The sequence below is a fragment of the Salvelinus fontinalis genome, chromosome 12, assembly GCF_029448725.1.
Source record: "Salvelinus fontinalis isolate EN_2023a chromosome 12, ASM2944872v1, whole genome shotgun sequence".
NCBI lineage: Eukaryota > Metazoa > Chordata > Actinopteri > Salmoniformes > Salmonidae > Salvelinus > Salvelinus fontinalis.
Genome location: NC_074676.1, coordinates 24,534,345 through 24,559,733, shown reverse-complemented (window position 1 = coordinate 24,559,733; position 25,389 = coordinate 24,534,345). Strand labels below are relative to the sequence as shown.

Genomic DNA, 25,389 nt, shown 5'->3' with positions numbered 1-25,389 from the left:
CACTGCCCACACATTCAGTTGATACAATCGCTGAGACACCAAATGCCATGAGAATGTCAGACTCACTTTTTAAAGAGACAACTGTCTCAGTTCCACAACCAACATCCAACTCTGTAACAACACAACAAATATGAGATATCTCTACCTGTTATGGAAAAATATGTTAATAAATACTGTGGTGAGATCTAAAGAAACCCCAGTTTAAAACTTCTTGTCAATAGGGGGGCGCCATTTCGACTTTGTAAAAATTTGTTCCCAAATTGAACTGCCTCGTACTCAATTCTTGCTCGTACAATATGCATATTATTATTACTATGGATAGAAAACACTCTCTAGTTTCTAAAACCGTTTGAATTATATCTGTGAGTAAAACAGAACTCAAGTTGCAGCTAACTTCCTGTCAGGAAGTGAGAAATCTGAAATCGATGCTCTGTTCCAGGGTCAGTTTATTAACCTGTCTAGCCCCGGGGTTCCGCTAGCGGAACGTTTCACAAAAAAAAAAAAAAAATGGCAAAATGACATATTTATAAATATTTAGCTTCAATTAAATCAGAAGTATTATACACCAAATCAAAGCTATACCTCTTGTTAATCTAGCCAATATGTCCGATTTCGAAAAGCTTCACTGCAAAAGCGATTATCGATCAGTAAACAACAGTAAACAACACATTAGGTGCAGTTACAGCAAAGTACATTAGTCACGAAAGTCAGAAATAGCAATAAAATTCATCAATTACCTGAGGTAATTTTCTTCTTTTGGCAATCCTAAAGGTCACGACGAAACAATGAAGTGGCGTTTTGTTCGATATAATCCATTTTTATAGCCTAACACGAAACATTTTGTAAACGGCTTGTGTGGAAAATTCAGCGTCCTCAACTTTGGACGTAACATTCATTGTAATTCCTCACTCTAAACGGACGTTTATCCAGTCAAGTTCGGTTTCGTTACAATCCTCTGTTAGTAAAACAACCAAACATCATGGTTCTTTTCCCGGGACATATTGACCGACAGGAATTGATTTGAACACACCAAACAAAGATCTCATTACGCGCCAATCGAATGACCTGTTCTTCGTTTTTGACTGTATTTCGGACCAATGACCACTGATCTTCTTGAAATCTAGCTGGATAGATAGCCAATGAACTGAGGTACATGGGAACATGCAATGGTTCGACCCGGGAAGAATAGGCTTTGTCCTAAACTCGTGCGTACACACAGCCATTCGCCATTGAAAGTTCTACAAGAAATAGCCTCGCCGTTTTACGCGCCGCAAAATATTTTTTTTAGCAATTTCAAGGCATAATAAAGGCAAATAAATCAGCCAAATCTAAGACAAAGACCAAGTACACAGACTTGCACGATATAATTGAAGAAATAGACAGATCTAGTGATAGTGAACATCTAGATGAATCCAGTGAGATTGAATCCGTTGATTCAGAATTTGAGGAGATGTTCCTATACGGTGAAGACTCAGTTTTGGATCGGTGAGTAACATTGTTTGAAATTAGTAATATCAAAAATTGTTCATTTGAGTTGTTTGAGATATTTGTATTTTATTTGCCTTATATAAAAATATGACTAGGGCATGAAATATAAAGTACACAAGTATATTGAAATGTAGAAAGTACATATTGCTCTACATTGTGGGTGTATGTCTGTGTGTCTGGACAAAACCTCACCATGGTCACAAATTGTGTATATATAATATGTGTCTGTATAATTATTACCTAATTGTTTACATGTATTTTATATCTAAAATGGAATGGACAAAACCTCACCATGGTCACAAATTGTGTATATATAATATGTGTCTGTATAATTATTACCTAATTGTTTACATGTATTTTATATCTAAAATGGAATGGACAAAACCTCACCATGGTCACAAATTGTGTATATAATATGTGTCTTTGTGTCTGTGTCTTTATTTCACAGTCCCAGCGATTCTGATTGGGAGCCTAGGTGCAAATCCCCCACTGAAGCTGGTCTATCCAGCTGGACCCCTGCTGTTTCCGGCACCCCACCTACCCCCGCCCGGCCATCAAGGGGTGGTAAGACGGCGGCAAAGAAGCAGAGGAAGGGTTCGTCCAGAGCGTCCAGCGTGGAACCTGCCAGAGCGGAGGAGGACCGTTGGCACTCTGTTCTTGAGGAGGATGTGGCCCCACCGTCTCCAGTTTTCCGACCAAAACGCCCAGTCGGCCCTCAATTGGACCTAACTTCAAAATACAGCCCCATGCAACTTTTCCAGTTGTTCTTCACCTCGGCAGTTGTTGATACCCTGGTGATGAACACAAATAAATATGGCGCTAAGAAGCAGGAAGGCAAGACAGAGGCATGGAAGGACATTTCCATTTCAGATCTGTTTTGCTACCTGTCTATGGTCATCTACATGGGGGTGGTGAAGTTGAAAACCCTGAAAGACTACTGGAAAACTTCACCCCTCTATCAACTGCCTTTCCCCTCAACGGTCATGTCTTGCAAGAGGTTTCTGACAATTTCATGGGCGCTTCACATTAGTGACCCAGAAGTTGATAAGGACAACGAGACGAAACGAGGCACGGCAGGGTTTGATAAGCTCTGCAAGATTAAACCTCTCTAACACGATATCATTGAGGCATGCAAGACATATTTTCAGCCCGCCCAGAACCTTTCCATAGATGAGAGAATGGTAGCCTCAAAGGCCAGAATTGGCCTAAAACAGTACATGCGCAACAAACCGACAAAATGGGGTTACAAGCTGTTTGTTTTGGCCGATTCTGCGTGTGCATACACGTGCAATTTTTTTGTCTATGAGGGGAAGAACACTTGTGCGAGTGGTAAGGGACTCAGTTATGACTCTGTGATGCAGTTATTAGATTTCCAGCTGCTGGGGAAGGGCTACAAACTATTTGTAGACAACTTCTACACAAGCCCTACCCTGTTCACAGACCTGAGGAAGCTGGAGATGTGGGCCTGTGGCACCATTCGGACCAACAGAGTGGGCTTTCCAAAAACCAGGGTGAACGACATGCCTAAGCGGGCTGAGCGGGGTACCATGAGATGGATCCGTGAAGATGGTTTGCTCTTTGTGAAGTGGAGGGACACGAGAGAAGTAGTCATGTGCTCCACTATTCACAAGTCGTTCGGTGGGGATCACGTTGTTCAACGTTTGAAAGGTTCTACAGGCGCTTGGACCGCCAGAAATGTCCCCATTCCAGCTGCTGTGAAGGATTACAATAAGAGCATGGGAGGTGTAGACCTATCGGATGCGCTGATAGGCTACTATAATGTTCTTCATAAAACCATGAAATGGTACAAAACTTTGTTTTATCATTTTATTGACATTGCTGTGGTGAATTCCTTCATCCTCCAGAAGGAAATGGCCAAGAACTGTGGACAGCCCCCCATCTCACAGCTAGCCTTTAGGGAGCAGCTCATCCAGGAGCTTGCTAACTACAGCAAGAACACTGTAGCACCTTCTGTCCCCTCTACCTCTGTCCCTTCTGCTCCAACCAGCGGTACGCACATGCTGAAGTTCATCATTGCAGGCAGGGATGTGCCTCAGGGAAAAAGGGGCTCAGTAGGGCGGCTTCGTTGTGCCCTGTGCCATAAGAAGTCCCCTGTCACCTGCACCACCTGTGCTGTGACCCTCTTTTTCACACCAGAGAGAGACTGCTATGGGATATGGCATCAGGAGCGCAACATTGTGTAGAGGACTGAGAGTCTTCACATGATTGAACATTGAAGTGTAAATACTTACCCTTGTTATTTTTTTATTTTTTTTCTTGAATTTTTCAAATATATATTTTTGGGGGTATGTTAGAATAATTGTTTTGTATTTTTTATATAGTTATTTGTATCATTGTATCATTGTACCAATTCGGCCACTTGGGTACATTTGGGAAACTTGTGAGGGACACCTGGTTGACTTCATGCTCAATGGCATGTACCTCACTCATTCCTGAAGGTATCCATCTGAAACTTTGGTGAAATACTGTTGCCTACTTATGTTCTGATTTGAAATGATCCCCAGTATCATACCTGAATGTTTGGCCTTTCTTGTTGATTTTTAAAGATGCAACAACAGTAAAAGAACAAAAACTGTCTGTTGATTTCCTTGTATTTTCTTCTACCAGATCTATTGTGTTATATTCTCCTACATTCAATTCACATTTCTACAAACTTCAGAATGTTTCCTTTCAAATGATACCAAGAATATGCACATCCTTCCTTCTAGGCCTGAGCTACCAGCAGTTAGATTAGGGTATGTTTTCAGGCGGAAATTGAGAAAGGGGGGGGGGGGGGGGGCTATCACAAACAGGTTAAATTGCATGTGATCTATGAGTCGACATGCACTGCATACGATTTCCCCTAGATGTCAGTAAGCAGTGAGAATTGGAATGGTGTTGCTAGGCAGATCTGAGGCCATATAAAGGCTCATGGAACCGGGGGTGCACTCTTTTCAACGTTCGTCATGGCGCAAAGGAGGACCTCAGGATGGCATTCTGAAAAGCTCTCGTTATAGGCCTTAGATATATCCGGCTCTGTTTTTATTCGATATAGGTGTTAAAGACATCATAATGTAGTTATGTTAAACCGAGTTATATCAGTTTATATCAGTATATTGCGATTTTCGGATATTTCTTTGTTCTGCGTTATGAAGAGTTGGGCACGTCTGGGCCACATAGCTAATGTTTGCTGCTAATTCCTAAGTTGAAGACGGCAATCTACAACCGAGCAACGATGATTCTGGACAAAGGACCACTTGCACAAGATTCTGATGGAAGCTCATCAAAAAGTAAGAACTATTTATGATGTTAATTCGTTGTTCTGTTGAAAAATGTTTAACTATTATTCGGCCATTAATTTCGGTGCGGTCTCGCTTTAGCGCACGCTGTATGTCGTAGTAACGTTAATTTAAAAAATCTAACAGAGCGGTTGCATTAAGAACTAATGTATCTTTCATTTGCTGTCCAACCTGTATTTTTTAATCAAGTTTATGATTAGTTATTGATTAGATTAGGTGCCTCTCCCAAGATTTCTCCCGACATTTTGTTGGCAGCTTGGCTACTATTCTCATTGTATAACCACGATTTGTGCTGCTAAATATGCACATTTTCGAACAAACAATATATGTATTGTGTAATATGATGTTATAGGACTGTCATCTGATGAAGTTTTGAGAAGGTTAGTGAAAAATGTAATATCTTTTGCTGGTTTATTCGCTATCGCTAACGTGCATGAATCAATGCTAATGTGTGGTTGGCTATTATAGTAAGCTAATATAATGCTAAATTGTGTTTTCGCTGTAAAACACTTAAAGAATCTGAAATATTGGCTGGATTCACAAGATCTTTGTCTTTCATTTGCTGTACGCTGTGTATTTTTCATAAATGTTTTATGATGAGTAATTCACGTTGCTCTCTGTAGTTATTCTAGTTGCTTTGGTGAGAGTTGTGATGGTGGCTGCAATGTAAAACTATGATTTATACCTGAAATATGCAAATTTCTCGAGCAAAACATATGCTATACAATAAATATGTTATCAGACTGTCATCTGATGGAGTTGTTTCTTGGTTAGTGACTATTTATATCTTTATTTGGTCGAATTTGTGATAGCTATCTATGCAGGAAAAAAATGGTGGGGAAAAAAGTTGTCTTTTGCTATGGTGATTAGCTAACATAAATATCTGTGGTGTTTTCGCTGTAAAACATTTTAAAAATCGGACATGTTGGCTGGATTCACAAGATGTGTATCTTTCATTTGGTGTCTTGGACTTGTGATTTCATCAACATTTTATTATATGATATCCCTGTGGCTTTAGGCTAGGCTATGCTAGTCAGCTTTTTTGATGGGGGGATCCCGGATCCGGGTTTGTGACTTGTTAGATTAACTTCTTTGGGCTGCAAGCCCGAAGCCGGGCACAATATGACAACAGCCACTTCAAGTGCAGGGTGCGAAATTCAAAATATATTTTTTTAGAAATATTTAACTTTCACACATTAACAAGTCCAATACAGCATATGAAAGATAAACATCTTGTGAATCCAGCCAACATGTCCGATTTTTAAAATGTTTTACAGCGAAAACACCACAGATATTTATGTTAGCTCACCACCAAATACAAAAAAGGACAGACATTTTTCACAGCACAGGTAGCATGCACAAAGCCAACCTAACTAACCAAGAACCAACCAAACTAACCAAGAAACAACTTCATCAGATGACAGTCTTATAACATGTTATACAATAAATCTATGTTTTTTTCAAAAAATTTGCATATTTGAGGTATAAATCAGTTTTACATTGCAGCTACCATCACAGCTCCCGTCACAAATAGGACCAAAGCAGCCAGAGTAATTACAGACACTAACGTCAAATACCTAAATACTCATCATAAAACATTTCTGAAAAATCGATGGTGTACAGCAAATTAAAGACAAACATCTTGTGAATCCAGCCAATATTTCCGATTTTTTAAGTGTTTTACAGCGAAAACACAATAGAGCATTATATTAGCTTAATACAATAGCCTACCACACTACCGCATTCATTCATCAAGGCACGTTAGCGATGGCAATAGGCACGTTAGCGATAGCGAATAAACCAGCAAAAGATATATAATTTTTGACTAACCTTGATAAGCTTCATCAGATGACAGTCCTATAACATCAGGTTATGCATACACTTATGTTTTGTTCGAAAATGTGCATATTTAGAGCTGAAATCAGTGGTTAGACATTGTGCTAACGTAGCATCTTTTTCCCAGAATGTGCGGATATTTTTATGACACTCAAACTATTCTGACCAAATAACTATACATAAACGTTACTAAAAAATACATGTTGTATAGGAAATGATAGATACACTAGTTCTTAATGCAATCGCCGTGTTAGAATTCTAAAAATAACTTCATTACGACATCTAGCTTAGTTATAGCGAGAGAGTGCCCAAACTCTGGGCGCAAACGACTAGTACAACATGTTCGACAGATATATGAAATAGCATCATAAAATGGGTCCTACTTTTGACGATCTTTCATCAGAATGTTGTACAAGGGGTCCTTTGTCGGGAACAATCGTTGTTTGGATTTAGAATGTCGTCTTCTCCAGTCAATTAGCATGGAAAGCTAGCAAAGTGGCGCGATGCTCTCCTTCCTGAACAAAGGCACACAACGCAACACGCCTAACGTCCCGAAAAAAATTTCAATCATCTAATAAAACTATATTGAAAAAACATACTTTACGATGATGTTGTCACATGTATCAAATAAAATCAAAGCCGGAGATATTAGTCGTCTATAACGACAGCTGTACAGAAGGCAAAACCAGGTCCCTTCACGCGCTCTCCAGAAAACAGGAAACTGGTGACACGTCATACAAAGAGCTTTTGTTCGACCCCAGATCAAGTTACACACTCCATTTCTTCTCTCACTGCCTGTCGACATCTAGTGGAAGACGTATGAAGTGCATGTATACTGATATATATCAAGGACATTTATAGGCAGGCCCTAGAACAGAGCATCGATTTCAGATTTTCCACTTCCTGTCAGGAAGTTTGCTGCAAAATGAGTTCTGTTTTACTCACAGATATAATTCAAACGGTTTTAGAAACTAGAGTGTTTTCTATCCAATAGTAATAATAATATGCATATTGTACGAGCAAGAATTGAGTACGAGGCCGTTTGAAATGGGCACCTTTTATCCGGCTACTCAATACTGCCCCTGCAGCCCAAACAGGTTAAGAGAGAATTCGTCAAGCGAATGAAAATAGCAAGCTCTTTTGATAATGAGTAGCATTTAAGCAGCTCCTTCTACAAAATATTTTCTGTAAACCTTTCAAGTCCTCTCTGTTTTGGACATGGAACAGAGGCAGATTTACTTCAATAGAAGTACACTATATATAAAGAAAGTATGTGGAAATCCCTTCAAATGAGTGGATTTGACAATTTCAGCCACACCCACTGCTGACAGGTGTATATAAATCAAGCACACAGCCATGCAATCACCTTAGACAAATATTGGCAGTAGAATGGCCTTATTGAAGAGCTCAGTGACTTTCAAAGTGGCATCGTCATAGGATGGCACCTTTCCAACAAGTCAGTTCATCAAATTTGTGCCCTGCTAGAGCTGACCCGGTCAACTGTAAGTGCTGTTATTGTAAAGTGGAAACTTATAGGAGCAATAACAGCTCAGCTGTGAAGTGGTAGGCCACACAAGCTCAAAGAATGGGACCACCAAGTGCTGAAGTGCGTAGCACATAAATATCACTACCAAGTAACCAAACTGCTTCTTGAAACAACATCAGCAAAATAACTCTTAGTCTGGAACTTCATTTAATTTTTCCTTTATTTAACTAGGCTAGTCATTTAAGAACAAATTATTATTTTCAATGACAGCCTAGGAACAGTGGGTTAACTGCCTTGTTCAGGGGCAGAACGACAGATTTTTACCTTGTCAGCTCGGGGATTTGATCTTGCAACCTTCCGGTTCCTAGTCCAACGCTCTAACCACTAGGCTACCTGCCACCCCATGAGATGGGTTTCCATGGCTATGCAGCTGCACACAAGCCTAAGATCGACATGCGCAATGCCAAGTGTTGGCTGGAGTGATGTAAAGCTCACCGCCATTGGACTCTAGAGCTGTGGAAACGCGTTCTCCGGAGTGATGAATCACGGTTTGGTGGATGCCAGGAGAACGCCACCTGCCTGAATGCACAGTGCAAACTGTCAAGTTTGGTGGAGGAGGAATAATGGTCTGTGGCTGTTTTTAAATGGTTCGTGCTAGACCCCTTAGTTCCAGTGAAGGGAACTCTTAACGCTACAGCACACAATGACATTCTAGACAATTCTGTGCTTCCAACTTTGTGGCAACGGTTTGGGGAAGGCCCTTCCTGTTTCAGCATGACAATTCCCCTTGCACAAAGCGAGATCCATGCAGAAATGGTTTGTCGAGAACGGTGTGGAAGAACTTGACTGGCCTGCACAGATCTCTGACCTCAACTAGGGCTGTGGCGGTCACAAAATTTCATCAGCTGGTGATTGTCAAGCAAATAACTAAAATTCGTCTCACGGTAAGTGACTGTTAATTAACAAAACACATTTAGCATCTTCTGGCTTCCAAAGATGCAGACCTTTGGAATATGCACATTTAATCCATGTAAAATAGCCTACACCTTCGCAATAAATCTATTATTTATTTTAGACAGGTCTAAAGAAGCATGATATGAAGAAAATGTAGTCTATTTCAGAAGAACAGAATAACAAATTGTCCTTAAATTAGGTCCATCTGGCTTTGCCAAATGACTGTGAGCTATACTAGTTCTTTAAAACTTCTTTGGGATAGGGGGCGGTATTTTGACGTCCGGATGAAAAGCGTGTCCAAAGTAAACTGCCTATTACTCAGGCCCAGAACCTAAGATATGCATATTATTAGTAGATTTGGATAGAAAACACTCTGAAGTTTCTAAAACGGTTTGAATCATGTCTGTGAATATAACAGAACTTATTTGGCAGGGAAAACCCCAAGGACAAACCATTCAGATTTTTTTATTTTGAGGTCCCTCTCTTTTAATGGGTTTTCATTGGGAATCCAGATTTCTAAGCAACTTTCTTGCAGTTCCTATCGCTTCCATTGGATGTCAACAGTCTTTAGAAATTGGTTGAGGTTTTTCCTTTGAGAAATGAAGAAACAGCACTGTTCAGAACAAGAGTAGAGGGAAGTGAACTCTTTGTTAGAGGCGAGTGACCTGAAAGCTCGCTACACTTTGTTTTCCTCCGGTATTGAACACAGTATATCCAGTCTTAAATTTTATCGATTATTTACGTAAAAAAATACCTAAAGTTGTATTAGGAAAGTAGTTTGAAATGTTTGGAAAAAGCTTACAGGTAACTTATGAGATATTTTGTAGTCATGTTGCGCAAGTTGGAACCGGTGTTTTTCTGGATCAAGCGCAACAAATAAATGGACATTTTGGATATATATCGACGGAATTAATCGAACAAAAGAACCATTTGTGATGTTTATGGGACATATTGGAGTGCCAACAGAAGAAGCTCGTCAAAGGTAAGGCTGTCACGACTTCCACCGAAGGTGGCTCCCCTGCCTGTTCGGGCGGCGCTCGGCGGTCGTCATCGCCGGTCTACTAGCTGCCACCGATCCCTTTTTCCTTTTCTGTTTGTTATGTCTTATTGATTGCACCTGTTTCTTGTTTGAGTTTTGATTCAGGACTATTTAAGCCGGTTAGGCCCGCCTGCTTTTGTGCGGGCTTGTTTTCTGTTAGTCTAGGTTGGTTGCGTGTTGTGTTCCCTGTCTGTTTGTCCCCAGTTTTGGGTTGGACACTTTTGTTTTCGCCTGTTGTTTTTGGCGTTAATTTGTGGATACCGCAATAAAGTTTGGTTTCCTCCATTATCCTCTGCTCTCTGCACGTGACTCCGCACCCACCACTCCTGGCTGTGTGACAAAGGCATGAATTATATCTTTATTTATGCGTTTTGTGTCGCGCCTGGAGGGTTGAAATATGATTGTCTGTGTTTGTTTGCTGGGGTGCTATCCTCAGATAATAGCATCGTTTGCTTTCGCTGTAAAGTCTTTTTGAAATCTGACACATTGGCTGGATTCACAACATGTGTAGCTTTAATTTGGTGTATTGCATGTGTGATTTCATGAAAGTTTAATTTTTATAGTAATTTATTTGATTTTGGCGCTCTGCATTTTCACTGGATTTTGGCCAGGTGGGACGCTAATGTCCCACCTATCCCAGAGCAGACAAGATTTGCTTAGAATTCTGTGGCATTATTTTTAATAATTTTATAATTTGAAGATCAAAGTTGAATAAAATAAAAAGTATATTTTCTCCAAACGATTTGAGGGAGTGCGCACATGCAGCTATTCTGTGTTGAGCTGTTAACAAATAAATAAGTACTCCATTATGTTTCATTTAGAGTTATTTGTGTAACTTTAGTTGTTCTACAAACATTGGCCTATATGTTTTGAATTTTAATACATTATAAGGCTGCATGATGCGACTCTAATGATGATTTGAAAAATGCTGCTTGAAAGGCACGAGCTCTGATTCGTTTTTTTCTCGCATTCACAATTTGACAAGCACTTGATAATGCCTCTAATTCCACGGATGCATCCCCTTTGTGTGGTCTTAATGCACCCTAAAGAAATCAATGCCCTTTGCGGCCAGTGGCTGTTGTGCCCTTGGCTCGGAGTGCTGCATTGTGCCCTTCTCCCCGAGTGCTTCACACTCCGAAGCACCTCTCCCTCACATGTCTGTTTCACCTTCCTCTGTTTCTTGCTCCTGTTTCCTAGTGCTTCCCGGTTTTGACCCTTCTGCCTGCCTGCTGTTCTATACCTTGCCCCACCTGACTGGATTATTGACCCGTGCCTTCCCTGACACTGAGACTGCCGTTCTGGACCCTTTGCACCTTCTCTGGATTACTGACCCATGCCTGCCTTTGACCTGTCGTTTGCCTGCCCCTGTATTAGAAATACACTTTTGTTTCTTCGACACTGTCTGCATCTGGGTCATACCTGAAACGTGATAACAGGATTGGGTCTTTCTTACAGGCTACAAGTTAAGACAGACACATCGGGGATGCAACTGCGCACATCCTTATCCAATTACGAGGTGCATATTGAAGATATTGGAAGAACTGTCCACATTGACTTTGTCAGCCAAGAAGATGAGTAGGCTTAACAAACAGCAAAAGAACTAGCCTATGTCAATCTACTATCCTGCATTGTACAAATTTGACCTGTTCTATTCTGTGAAAGAAATAAATATTCCAAACATAGTCTGGGACAGTTGGGGATACGACAGATCCCGATTAATACAACCACTAGCATCAAACATTTTTATGCAATGTGGCTGACACAACAGATCAGAATGTTTAGCTTAAAATGTTAAACTACTAGGCTATTTCTTCACATTATAAGCACAGCAATGCACACATGGCAGTAGGCTATAAGCGCGAATGTATAGAATGTCATATTTTTGGGGGGGAGGGTATTTTCATACATAGCCGTTTTACCCCGGTTTTACTGTTTAGAAATCAAATCACTTCATGTATCTAGTCCTCCCATTTAAAGGTGCCATAATATTTTGGAGAAATTCACTTATGTGTATTAAAGTAGTCAAAGGTATTTGGTCGCAAATTCCTAGCCGCCATATTCCTAGTACTTGCAGTTTGTTTTGGTTGTGTTTCAGATTATGTTGATCCCAATAAAAATTAATGGTAACTAATGTATTGCCATTTTGGAGTCACTTTTTGTAAATAAGAATAGAATATGTTTCCGAATACTTCTACATTCATGTGCATGCTACCATGATTATGGATAATCATGAATGAATCGCGAATAATGATGAGTGAAAAAGTTACAGAGGCACAAAAATCATAGCCCCAAGACATGCTAACCTCTCATCTTCACCAATAACATCGAAGGTTAACATTTTTTAGGGGGGTATGATCTTTGTTCCTGATGATCCATAATCATGGTAGCATCCACATTAATGTAGAAGTGTTCATAAACATCTTATATTCTTATTTAGAATGGGGCGGCAGATAGTCTAGTGGTTAGAGCGTTGGGCCAGTAACCGAAAGGTTTGTGGCTCGAATCCCTGAGCTGAGAAGGTAAAAATCTGTTGTTCTGCACCTGAACAAGGCAGTTAAAATGACAGCCTAGGAACAGTGGGTTAAGAAAGAATTTGTCCCCCTTTTTTTCAATTTGTGCCTAAAATGACATACCCAAATCTAACTGACTGTAGGTCAGGCTCTGAAGCAAGGATATACATATTGAAACACTTTGAAGTTCATGGAAATGTGAAAGGAATGTAGTAGAATATAACACAATTGATCTGGTAAAAGATAACACAAAGAAAAACAATATACATTATTGAGTATTTTTTTGTACCATCATCTTTGAAATGCAAGAGAAAGGCCATAATGTATTATTCCAGCCCAGGTGCAATTTAGATTTTGGTCACTAGATGGCATCAGTGTATGTACAAAGTTTTAGACTGATCTAATGAACCATTGCATTTCTATTCAAAATGTTGTATCAAGACTGCCCAAATGTGCCTAATTTGTTTATGAATAACTTTTCATGTTCAATATTGTGCACTCTCCTCAAACAATAGCATGGTATTCTTTCACTGTAATAGCTACTGTAAATTGGACAGTGCAGTTAGATTAACAAGAATGTAAGCTTTCTGCCAATATCCGATATGTCTATGTCCTGGGAAATCTTCTTGTTACTTACAACCTCATGTTAATGCATTAGCCTACATTAGCTCAACCGTCCCATGGAAGGGACACCGCTCCCGAAGATGTTTTTAACTGGCTTGCCTAATTAAATTAAGAAAATAAAGACAAACGGCATTAACAAAATGGAGCTAGTACTTAGCTGCACAGCCTTTGGTCAAGATAACTGCAGACAAATTATTATTGTATCCATCAATGAGCTTGCTGCACCTTTCTACTGGCAATTTGGCTCACTTTTCAGCAGCAAACTGCTCTAATTCTTCAATATTTGAGGGTATTAGCTCCAGGGTGTCAATACTTTTGTCCATCCCATTTGTCTTTATTTTCAAAAATAAATTTTTTAACTTAAGTTTACAAAAACATTGTTCTGCATTGTTGAAAATCCAATAACATTGTAAATAAACATGTATTTAATTTGTTTTACATATTTTAGAGGATATTTGACTTATTTAAGAAAAGTGAAAGGGTGCCAATATATTTGGCCGCAACTGTACATAAAATGATTTAATTTCTAAAACTGTAAGACTGGGGCAAAATGGATATGTATAAAAATACCCTCAAATAAAAGATTACATTATTTACTGTCACATCATATGAAATATTTGATTTCAAATCCAAATGATGGAGTATAGGGCCAAATGTACATCAGAAGTTGGCATGGCATCTGAGTAGAATTCAAATTTCAACTGTCTCACTCAGTTTCACTCATGTTGATCTCAGTTGATCATAAAAAAAGACCATGCTAAACTAGTACAGAGATCTAACTTGTACATTATTATTTTGGGATAGGTCTTGCTGTTTCCTACCATTAGATGTGATTCCATAAGACTGTATCTTGGGAAACCCTCCAGATCTCTTGGGATTTCATACTGTACTTGTTGTGGGTTGTCTAATTAAAACAAAAGAAACTCTCAAATGTCTTAATTTTTAAAGATGTTGTTCCATTTATATCAAGCTTGAACTTTTCATAGATATGATCCAGAAAAACAACCCCTGTTCTTTTAGCCCATCGAGAAGCATCAGAGTCGAGAGACAAAATGCCATATTTAGAAGGAGGCAGTGCAGCAGGTGTGATGTTAGCCAATTAAACTCAACTCCAGGATGTACTTCACATCAACTGAGTTGAGCGGAGACCAATGTTCCCTCTCATTTTTTTCATCACTGAGCAAATTTAATCTCTGCTGAGCGCAAACTTGAATATTGGTGAAAATTCTGTGCAACTTCCGGTGCGCATTTACTGTGACCACTGAGGCCGTACCTGCTTTAAGTTACAGTTTTAACAGTGGCCAAGTAGACTAATGTGGTTATTTGATCATAATGTAGGCCTACCAGTGGCCTACCATCAAAAACAAAATGGATCCCATAACATTTTAACATAGAAATAGCTGATCTGTCATCCAGTCTACAATAGCAGCAAATGTATGGTGTTCAATTTAGGCCTACATTCCATGAGACTTTTGAAAAAGGCTTGACATTAATCTGTTTATCCACTTGTCCTTCAGACAAGGAGGTGACTGAAAATGTTGTGTTGTTTGATGCAAGAAACCACTTTACAAAATAAAAGGCATTATTGTTCCCATAACATTATTAGAGAGAATCAGACAAATTATGCTCCCATCTGCCTTTAGACAGTTATTCAAGACTGTCTCAAAATACAACACCGCCCCTATAAGACATAAAAAAAACTCTTTACCTGACTGGCTTTTCAAAGATGTCTAGAAAAGCGCACATTATGTGTTCTTGTAGGAAGCAACCACTCCCCCATTGTTGACTAGAAATCAGCTATAACTGGACTAATAAACTCACTAACTAGCAAAGAATATGAACAAATGTGCACAGGTGGAAACATGCAGCTCTCACTTTGACATAAAAACAAGCGCATCTACTCATGCTATAAACACAGTCTAGCTCAAAGTGAATGGCACAGATCCATATATGGCAACAACTATTTGCAAGTAAGCTTACTGCAGCTCTGATTGGTTATGACGCACAGGTCTGTGTAGAGTACAGGCCTGAGTCATCCCAGTGAATACAATATAATTCTACTCCAATGCGCTCTGCCTACTAGAAAATCTCTTGCACAGTTTTGCATACTAATTCTTGCATAGTTTGTTTTGGTATGTAACATTGAAAGTGGCTAATATTGCGTTGATTCGATCACAATTCCCACAGTAAAGGGAAATGTTGATAGTGTTAACTAAAGGGAAAACTAGAAAGTTGAGTGAAGTTCAATCTCATGCATCTCTGTGGCGCGCATGCATGCAGTTTAGAGGGAACATTGGCATCGATTAGTGTGTGCCGACATCACATAAAACAAAACTACAGATTTCAGCACACAAAAATACTGTGTAATTGCATGCTATTCTTTGGGTGCTGAAATACGTAGTTTTTATCAAAACTTAATTTTATGTGACGTCGGAGCTCCAGTCCACCCACACTAGTTGCTGCTCAACTTCGTGGATGTGATGTATATCGGGGAGTTGAATTTAATTGGCTAGTGCGATGTAAGATATCTGAAGATGGTTACTGATCCCATGGGTGACAGCGCTTATTCTCTCTGTTTTAATTATTTATTTCCCCTTTAATATGCTGCAGACGACAGCAGCGTTGGGGCAAAGATCATATGGAGACTGCTGATGTCTGTAGTTCCCAAGTTAATGAATGCGCTTAGACCGGTAAGCTTGGGGAATATGGCTTTGCCCTGTGTTATGATCCCCACTCCATAATCTACCTCCCTGAAGTGGCACCAGTATGGATAGACTAGCCCCTCACCTCAAAATGATACAAACTGTGTCTTATTTCAGCATCTACATTATTCCAATTATCATGGTATATTACAGCCTCCCTGCTTACACCCACCAACAAAGATCCCGTTTTGTTGCTTGACAACACTCAGAAGGCCTTGACTCCATTATATTTGACCTCTCAGAGATCTACATCTAGGTAATGCCCTTTCCTTGTATTACCTCTCCTGTTAAAGTGGTGTCTGTACCAAGAACCATGTGGACTGTTCCTACACAGAATAGCCAGACAGCCATAATGACTTTCTATCAGTTCCTGGGATGAACACAAGCATGGAAGTAGGTGACTCCCTGCTGTTCCATAAACCACCTCTCCCATGTGCCTCCCTGGTAAATAACAACATTTCCCAGGAGTCTGTCAAGCAATCACTAGGGGGGAAATCACTGACTTCCTTGACTGTTGAAGCCCTGCAGCATCAGAGTAGTGATAAATCTGTCCCCTATAAGGAAAAATGCAGGGGTCATAAGGGCTAATGATCAATGGGCTTTGTGATTCTTTGTGCAAATGGAAAACATCAACAAATACATTTGGGTAAATGACATAAGAGCCCTCCTGTTTCTTGGTGCAATGTTATTGTTCTGATTACCTGTTCCTTGCAAAGCTGAGAACTCCATAGCTCTCATCAGGAACTGCTTCTCTGCTGTCTCATAGCAACCTATAAATAGAAATGTCCCTATTAGGCAGTATGGCTGTGATGGCTGGAACAAGTTGTGGCCTCTTTAATTGTGCTGTAAACATGTCCTGTTTTCAAGATGATGATTTACCCATTATTTTTGCAATATAATAAATCCAAGACAAAAATTTAAAAAAAACATCTGCATTGTGTATTCAAGAAATAAACATGAGTGTATTTGTTTTTGTGTTCAGGAGGGCTAAATATTGCAACCAAATTACAATTTTGATGTCTTGGATATGTGGACACCCTGAGATGCTTAGGCTACAGAACCTAACATCAGCACAAGTGTTCCACTTCTGTCATAGGGCAGACAAGTGACAGCCACCTTCCCTGGAAGGTAGAACTGGATTGTTTGTGTGATGCATGACAGAGGTTCTCACCAGACGCAATCTTTATTTTTGTCGACTCTGACGTCAAGAAAATGCACGTTTCATTCTCCAATCTTTATTTACAACCTCAGTATCTTGAGGTTGTGGTTATTGAATGCGCAGTGAAAGGAATGCCGCCTAATGGATTGATTTAGTGCGTTTCCATAACAAAAGCGAGGAGCATGATGCGCTATGCTGCCAGAGCTCTGAACCAAACCAGGACAGTATTTGAGAAGCTCCGAATAAATTCAGGGACTATAAAGAAGAACCTTGTATTTGAATTTTTTCCCCATTATGTTTCAGGGTTGCTAATGACAAAACATTGGGACACCTTTGAACATGACAAGCCTGCATCAGGTAAGATAAGTGGTGGAATGACAGTTACACCTTCTTATTTTCTTGAACATAAGAATATGTGGATTAATGAAGGTTATTTTTACCAAAAAAACGTAAATAGTATACATATTAATATACCATTCATGTAATGTCCAATATCCAAGGCTTCATACTAACATTTTAAAGCCCACACACTTTTTTTAGTTGACAAGTATACTATAATTCGATAATGGAAGATAGTTTAGCTAATGAGAATATTAAATGTGAGGAGTCCATGGTTATGTGAGGAGTCAAAATAACACTTTAAATTGTGGTCCTTCAGCTTACTTCTGTTGATAACAAGTTTGCTGTTATTTTAACGACATAAAGGAATCATAGTAAGTACTATATGTCTGTAAAAAAAAGTCGCCTAAATTGTACAACAGATTAGGAATGTTGTAGTGAAACGTTTTCTAACAGATGCGCGTCTCTAACACAAGTTATCCAAAATGAGGCCAATGGACAGCGACGCGGTATAGCCTAGTCTAATGGTAATCTATTCAACAGATAATGCACGTTAGGTAGCCTACCGAAGAAGACATCTTAGTTGTCGTTGTATCGAGTAAGAAAAAATTATCTGAACATTACATAGATGTTTTTGCTGAAAACATGTGACCCAACTCTTCAACTCTTCTAGGATGATTAACGCTTATAGTGACGTTTTTTTCTACAACCATATGATTATCTCAATATGTCATGTTATTTATTATTGGTCATTTATGATCGAAAAGTTCAACTCATTAATTTATAGGCTTGGATCTGGGATTAATTGGTCAATTACAGAGCAACAATAACAAAATAACATTACAATATTGAATACTAGGCTATTGTCCATCTACATCTAACAAGCAATAGATTCAAGATAAATGGCTTGATTACATATAGGCTATAATGCACATTCTTCCATCTAATTGATGTTTTACACAGGGAGATGGAAGCTTACAGAAGATACACGTGACAAGTTTAGGCCCCTATTCACAAAATTATATATTTTTAGTTGCCACTAGCACAGTTTACTGTTTTGACAATAAAACTACCTAAATAGGTATAAAGTTCCTTCCACAATTTCCATACCTGTTCATGTCTTAATAAAATAGATTTTTAGAACACAGACTGCCTCCTGGTGGTAGTCTTGGGAGAGGCTTGGAAAGTATGCATTGTGCTTGTGTGTTTGTGATAATACTAGATGGATGAATCAGTAAGGCGACCTATATATTAAGCAAAATATCATGCAAAATAATCTATGCTTTGTTTGAAGGGCTGCAGGTTGTGACTGCCTTTCACCACTGAGGGAGGGCACTATCTGTGGTTGTCTTGGCGATGATGGCAGACATACTAGAGCTGCGGACAGACGGGAACTCTCTCCTGGAGGCGGTGTGGCTCCGACGCCTGCGGCTCACCAGGCTCCTGCTGGATGGGGGTGCCTACATCAATGAGAGCAACGAGCGAGGAGAGACACCGCTCATGGTGGCCTGCATGTCCAAACACAGCGACCCGCAGAGTGTCAGTAAGGCAAAGCTGGTTAAGTACCTACTGGATAACAAGGCTGATCCCAACATCCAGGATAAAGCAGGCCGGACAGCCCTGATGCACGCCTGCAGTCAGAGGGCGGGATATGAGGTGGTGTCCCACCTGTTGACCAATGGGGCAGACCCAAGTCTGGAAGACAGGAGCGGGGCCTCTGCTCTGGTCTATGCCGTTAACGCAGACGATAAGGAGACCCTAAAGGGTCTCCTAGCCGCATGTAAAGCCAAGGGCAAAGAGGTCATCATTATCACCACAGACAAGTCACCCTCTGGCACAAAAACCACCAAGCAGTACCTGAATGCCCCCCCTTCCCCAGAGCTAGAGGATAAGGCCTCCCCTGCATTCTGCACCACTCCCTCTGACATTGAGCTCAACACCTCCTCCTCACCTAACTCAGCCGAGCAGCACAACACTATCTTCAGTTTCCAGACAAAGTTGAAAACATCATCCAGCACAGCAGCAAAGCTTCCCAATGGGCCGACTTCTCCCACACGGCGACCAGCCAACCCCAAGCGTGCTCGTTTACCCCAGCTGAAGCGTCTGCAGTCAGAGCCCTGGGGGCTGATCGCTCCCTCCGTCCTCGCTCCAGCTGCGGCCCACGAGGAGAGTAAGAGAACCACCTCTGATGAGGACGTTGTCACAGGCATCAATGGACTTTCTCTGTCAAAGAGAACGACTCTGTCTCGACAAAACAGTGTGGATGGCAAGGATGTGTTGTTTCCACAAATTTCGTCCTCATTATCTGTCCCTCCAACTTCCAAATCGGCATATGAGAGGAGTCTGTGTCAGCAGCACCAGCCCCTAGCCCGGCGTAGCACCGTCCCTGCAGAGCAGGACAGTAGCAGTAACAGTGGGCCAGACAGTTTGAGAGACACGGTCTACAGGAGATGGCTGGGCACTGACCACTATGACTCAGACTCCCAGCTGTACTCAGACTGTGGCATGCTGGACTCTCCTAAGGTTCCTCTAGAAAGGAAGAAACTCAACGGGTCTCCATTAGCCATGCTGACCAACTCCAGGGAGTCCCTAGACATCAACAACAGCACGTCATCTCCCAGCACAGCACGACGGTGCGCACCAGGCCTCCTGGAGAGGCGAGGCTCAGGGACTCTACTGCTGGACTACATTTCCCATACCCGTCCTGGCCATCTACCCCCCCTGAACTTCAACCCCAACCCTCCTATACCTGACATTGGAACCAGCAGCAAGCCCTCGTCCCCTCTTGCCTCAGGTTTCAGATCAATAGCTCCAGTAGCAGCAAACTCACCAAATAGAGGCCAGCTCAAGTCAAATAAGAAACTTGTAAGGAGGCACTCTATGCAAGTGGAGCAAATGAAACAACTCTCTGCTTTTGAGGAGATGTAGTGGGACTCATTGTTTGTAGATGTAGCAATGTTCACCACATAATTAAAAAAAAAACTTTTCTAAAGGAAATGTCCTGATTTTGTAGACACTTTTTTATTTCAACCTTTCCTCTTAGAAAACCAGTGTAACAAGAATATAACTTGCTTATACAGTTGTAAATGTTATGAATGCTCTTAGAATATCAGCACCACCTATTCAACATTACAGGTTAGACACTAGCAACATCAAGATAACAACTGATGGCTGAGAGATTCAAAAGCATCACATTTCTAGACATTTAAAAATCACAAAAACTATTTGAATGTAACCATATGAATAATAATTATTTGTTGGCCAATCAAGTCCTTTAGATGTGCAATCTTAAGAACACATACAGTAGGAGGTACATGTGTAGCCAACAAGCCAGCTGGTTGTGTAGAATTATGTTATTAATTCAAAATGCAGATGGGCTTACCAGAAATACAAAAAAAAAATGGTTATGTTTTGTATGTTGTAGCTCTAGTATGAAAGGGAGTTTGATTGTTTTGTAGCAAACTTGTATACAGTGCCTTCAAGACAAATTATTAAAAGGTGGATCAAAAAGTTATTTATAAGTCCCAATGCAACCAAAAGGTGTTTTGTTTTAGTGCCGTTGGTTTCCTGCCCAATATGAAAGGCTCAGAAAACATACAAATCCTATTACTTATATGCCTTAAGTACAATTAAAGAAATTATGGAAATCAGCACTTCATTATCGTAAATTCTAAATTGCCCAAGAGAAAAATAAATGTTTTTTCTACCAAATGTTTTGTATATATAGCAGAGCATGTATTTTCATACATCAGTTCCATGACAAAACAACATAAACTCAGCAAAAAAAGAAATGTCCTCTCACTGTCAACTGCGTTTACTTTCAGCAAACTTAACATGTGTAAATATTTGTATGAACATAACAAGATTCAACAACTGAGACATAAACTGAACAAGTTCCACAGACATGTGACTAACATAAATGGAATAATGTGTCCCTGAACAAAGGGGGGGTCAAAATCAAAAGTAACAGTCAGTATCTGGTGTGGCCACCAGCTGCATTAAGTACTGCAGTGCATCTCCTCCTCATGGACTACACCAGATTTGCCAGTTCTTGCTGTGAGATGTTACCCCACTCTTTCACCAAGGCACCTGCAAGTTCACAGACATTTCTGGGGGGAATGGCCCTGGCCCTCACCGTCCGATCCAACAGGTGCCAGATGTGCTCAATGGGATTGAGATCTGTGCTCTTCGCTGGCCATGGCAGAACACTGACATTCTTGTCTTGCAGGAAATCACACACAGAACGAGCAGTATGGCTGGTGGCATTGTCATGCTGGAGGGTCATGTCAGGATGAGCCTGCAGGAAGGGTACCACATGAGGGAGGAGGATTTCTTCCCTGTAACGCACAGTGTTGAGATTGCCTGCAATGACAACAAGTTCAGTCCGATGATGCTGTTACACACCGCCCCAGAACATGACGAACCCTCCACCTCCAAATCGATCCCGCTCCAGAGTACAGGCCTCGGTGTAACGCTCAATCCTTCGACGATAAACACGAATCCGACCATCCCCCATGATGAGACAAAACAGCGACTCGTCAGTGAAGAGCACTTTTTGCCAGTCCTGTCTGGTCCAGCGACGGTGGGCTTGTGCCCATAGGCGACGTTGTTGCCGGTGATGTCTGGTGAGGACCTGCCTTACAACAGGCCTACAAGCTCTCAGTCCAGCCTCTCTCAGCCTATTGCGGACAGTATGAGCACTGATGGAGGGATTGTGCGTTCCTGGTGTAACTCGGGCAGTTGTTGTTGCCATCCTGTACCTGTCCCGCAGGTGTGATGTTCGGATGTACCGATCCTGTGCAGGTGTTAAGGCACGTTCACACAGATGAGCATCTTTCTTTTGCTGTTTTTCAGAGTCAGTAAAAAGGCCTCTTTAGTGTCCTAAGTCTTCATAACTGTGACCTTAATTGCCTACCGTCTGTAAGCTGTTAGTGTCTTAACGACCGTTCCACAGGTGCATGTTCATTAACTTTACAATGAAGATCTGTGAAGTTATTTAGATTTTTACAAACTATCTTTGAAAGACAGGGCCCTGAAAAGGGGACGTTTCTTTTTTTGCTGAGTTTAATATCTGGACACTACAAACGTAAATACAGACTTTAGTGGTTGTTGTAACGCTAGAATATAATTTACACTTATGGCAATCGAAGTAAAAGTTAATACAGCTGCCATGTAACTTAACTGTGAGATATTCCTTCTGTTTAAACATTAACGTATTTTGATGCATAGTATTTTTGTATGTAGTTTGCTGTATATGCTAAATAAATTTCTCTAAAGCACTTGTCATTCAACAGTTTCTTACCAAATGCAATAATTTTTGAATGCATTTCACTTCCAGAGTTCATCATCATCAGATGGTAATATGTGTTGACTGCAGTGTAGTTTCATTCTAAAGGCTAGGCCAGTCCTGGTGGGAATCAGGTCCATCATGCCAGACCAACCATGGAGGCACTCAAGTCCCACAGCTTCTTGGCAGCTGCCCTGAGGGCCCGCAGTTTTTGAGGTGCAGTCACTTTAGCTAGGATAGAAAAGAAAAGTCAACTGCAATGTCTCTCCTGCCCTCTATCCACCATTCATAGTGACAATAGCGGTAGGTGGATCGTTCGTCCAGATCTGCAATAGGCTAACTAGCAATCATACCACATAGCTCAAAAAGCTCCCCTTTTGATCTTGTTTAGGGACAATACAATTATCCTACCTAAACTAGCCTAAAGCACCACAATGCAATGAACAATTGCATTATTATTTTCAAGGGAGTACAACATTGTACTCTAGGCTGCAGTGAAAATCTCATTTGAATATTGGAGCAATGATTTGAATGTTTCATTCCAATTGGATCAGTTGTGGGCCTACTCTCCACAGTTTCTAAGGTTTAGAAAGGCACAGTAGCAGGCCAGTCTGGCTGTATTCTTATTTCTGATACTGAGATGCACTGTCTGTTGTGGATCATCATTCTCCCAAGTCGTCCTTTAATAATGTGGCTACATATGCTCCAAGCCTGCCCAGTTATTCAGGAAAGCCAAAAGAACACTGATTCCTCTCCGATGGTAAATCTCGCATCATAATGTTGAAAATCTGATTGCCCTTAGCTGATCATTCTCTGCAGCCAGCTCTGATCATAGTGTAGTGAAACAGGCAGGGAGAGTGAGCTCATCCGTGGTGGTCAGCGAACCCTCAACCTTCTGGCCCGTAGCCCTGCTTGGCATCTACTGTTTTTACAATGGGAATTTTTACAATGACGAAATGTCAGGAATTGTGAAAAACTGAGTTTAAATGTATTTGGCTAAGGTGTATGTAAACTTCCGACTTCAACTGTATCATCATTAATTGAATTTAGACTTACAAATGACCAAATCCGGTCACCGGCTTGGATAACACTGGAGGCCCCTTTGTTCTCCACAGAGATGGGTAAAGCTGCTTTTAGTTTTTTTGCACCCTTTATGTGAAAATATATATTTTGATTTGTTTAACACTTTTTTGGTTACTACATGATTCCATGTGTGTTATTTCATAGTTTTGATGTCTTCACTATTATTCTACAATGTAGAAAATGGTAAAAATAAAGAAAAACCCTTGAATGAGTAGGTGTGTCCAAACTTTTGACTGGTACTGCATGTTTGATGTATTTATGCAGGGATCATCTAAAAAAATAGAACCTAGTCTCAATATGACTTCCCAGTTCATTATTATTAATATTAGACAGTAGTTGCCTTATTATTCTTGTTTCTATGCATTTTCTTTCTAGGCTTGTTTAAGTTTTTTCATTTGGATACTTGAAAATTAGATGGTGCATCGCAAAAGATTTCATTCAGATTTCGAAAACCTCAAATAAATAAATAGATTTTTTATATATTTTTTAAAACCTGTGATTGTAATAAGAGCGATCCCTGTCGGATGTCCCAAAAAAGTTTATTGCTTTACTGTAGTTCTGCATGTTATCAGTATTGTAACAGCTTCTGACTATAGAAGTAGCCTCTGATTCAATGGTGCACGCATCTTTTCAAAGTTATAAAACCTGTGGTTAATTCAACTAAAATATATTACCATCCCATACATACCAACTTTGTCAAAATACAGTAAAACTGTTTACCAATGTGATATAATGTGCAATCAGGAAGTACTGGAAGGTCACGAGAACAACTTGTTACAGAGCAGCCAGTGCTTTGGAATCCTTGGGATGTCCCTACCCTACCCTAAACTTTAACCCTAACCTTAGGCCCTACCCTTAGCCTAACCATAACCCTTACTTAAACCTAGTCTCAAGCAGAAGTTACGGTTTTCAGGGCAAATGGAAAGAGAGCATGTGACGTGACTTGTGCTTTTGGACGTTAACAAGGCGACACTCCATATGAACTCCTCCTCCACATTTGCTGGATTTTTTTTCTTCACGCCAAAACCAGTATGTATGGGAATCTAGTTTCAGGCCTTTCTTTTAAGCCTTCTATGTTAGGTTACCCTAACTTTTTTAAATTTAACCTTTATTTAACTATGCAAGTCAGTTAAGAACAAATTTGTATTTACAATGGCACTAAACTCATATATAGTTCCATGAAAATGTTTTAACTGGTACCAGGGATCTTCAGATGTGTCTTGTGAGGCTTTTGGGCATCCTAGAGCAACACAATCATACTTGTGAGAGTCTCCGCTTTCAATAGTGGTTATAATAGTTTGTAGGCCAAACCGTTCTGATGCTACAGACATTTTTCTGCGATGACAGATTTTGGAGATTCTGGATTTTTTTGTATTATGTTAATTCGATTTGCGTGGTGGCGCAAACATTGTAGTCCAAGGGTTAAATAATGATTCTCTCTAAGAAACAACAAATTAATCCCTTTGAAAACCTCATATGTGGCATTGATATGAGTCAGTAAGAAACATTTATTCTAGTTTCAAAATTGGCTACAAAGTGTAAATAAGATAATTTGTCATAAATTCAGTCTTGTTTAGAAAAGA

The 25,389-nt window shown here is 40.2% G+C and overlaps 1 protein-coding gene across 1 annotated transcript; it reads left to right on the top strand.

The window, feature by feature from the left end:
• The first annotated feature begins 17,022 nt into the window (after nt 1-17,022).
• LOC129867040 (ankyrin repeat domain-containing protein 34C-like) lies at nt 17,023-22,707 on the top strand. Its single transcript, XM_055940142.1, has 2 exons — nt 17,023-17,454; nt 18,731-22,707. Exon 2 carries the CDS (start codon nt 18,793-18,795, stop codon nt 20,362-20,364), a length of 1,572 nt encoding a protein of 523 aa, XP_055796117.1. The 5' UTR covers nt 17,023-17,454; nt 18,731-18,792; the 3' UTR covers nt 20,365-22,707.
• Nucleotides 22,708-25,389: the final 2,682 nt, after the last annotated feature.

Excerpts from the sequence above, each read along its gene's own strand:
- LOC129867040 (XM_055940142.1), top strand. The coding sequence starts at position 18,793 with ATGATGGCAGACATACTAGAGCTGCGGACAGACGGGAACTCTCTCCTG.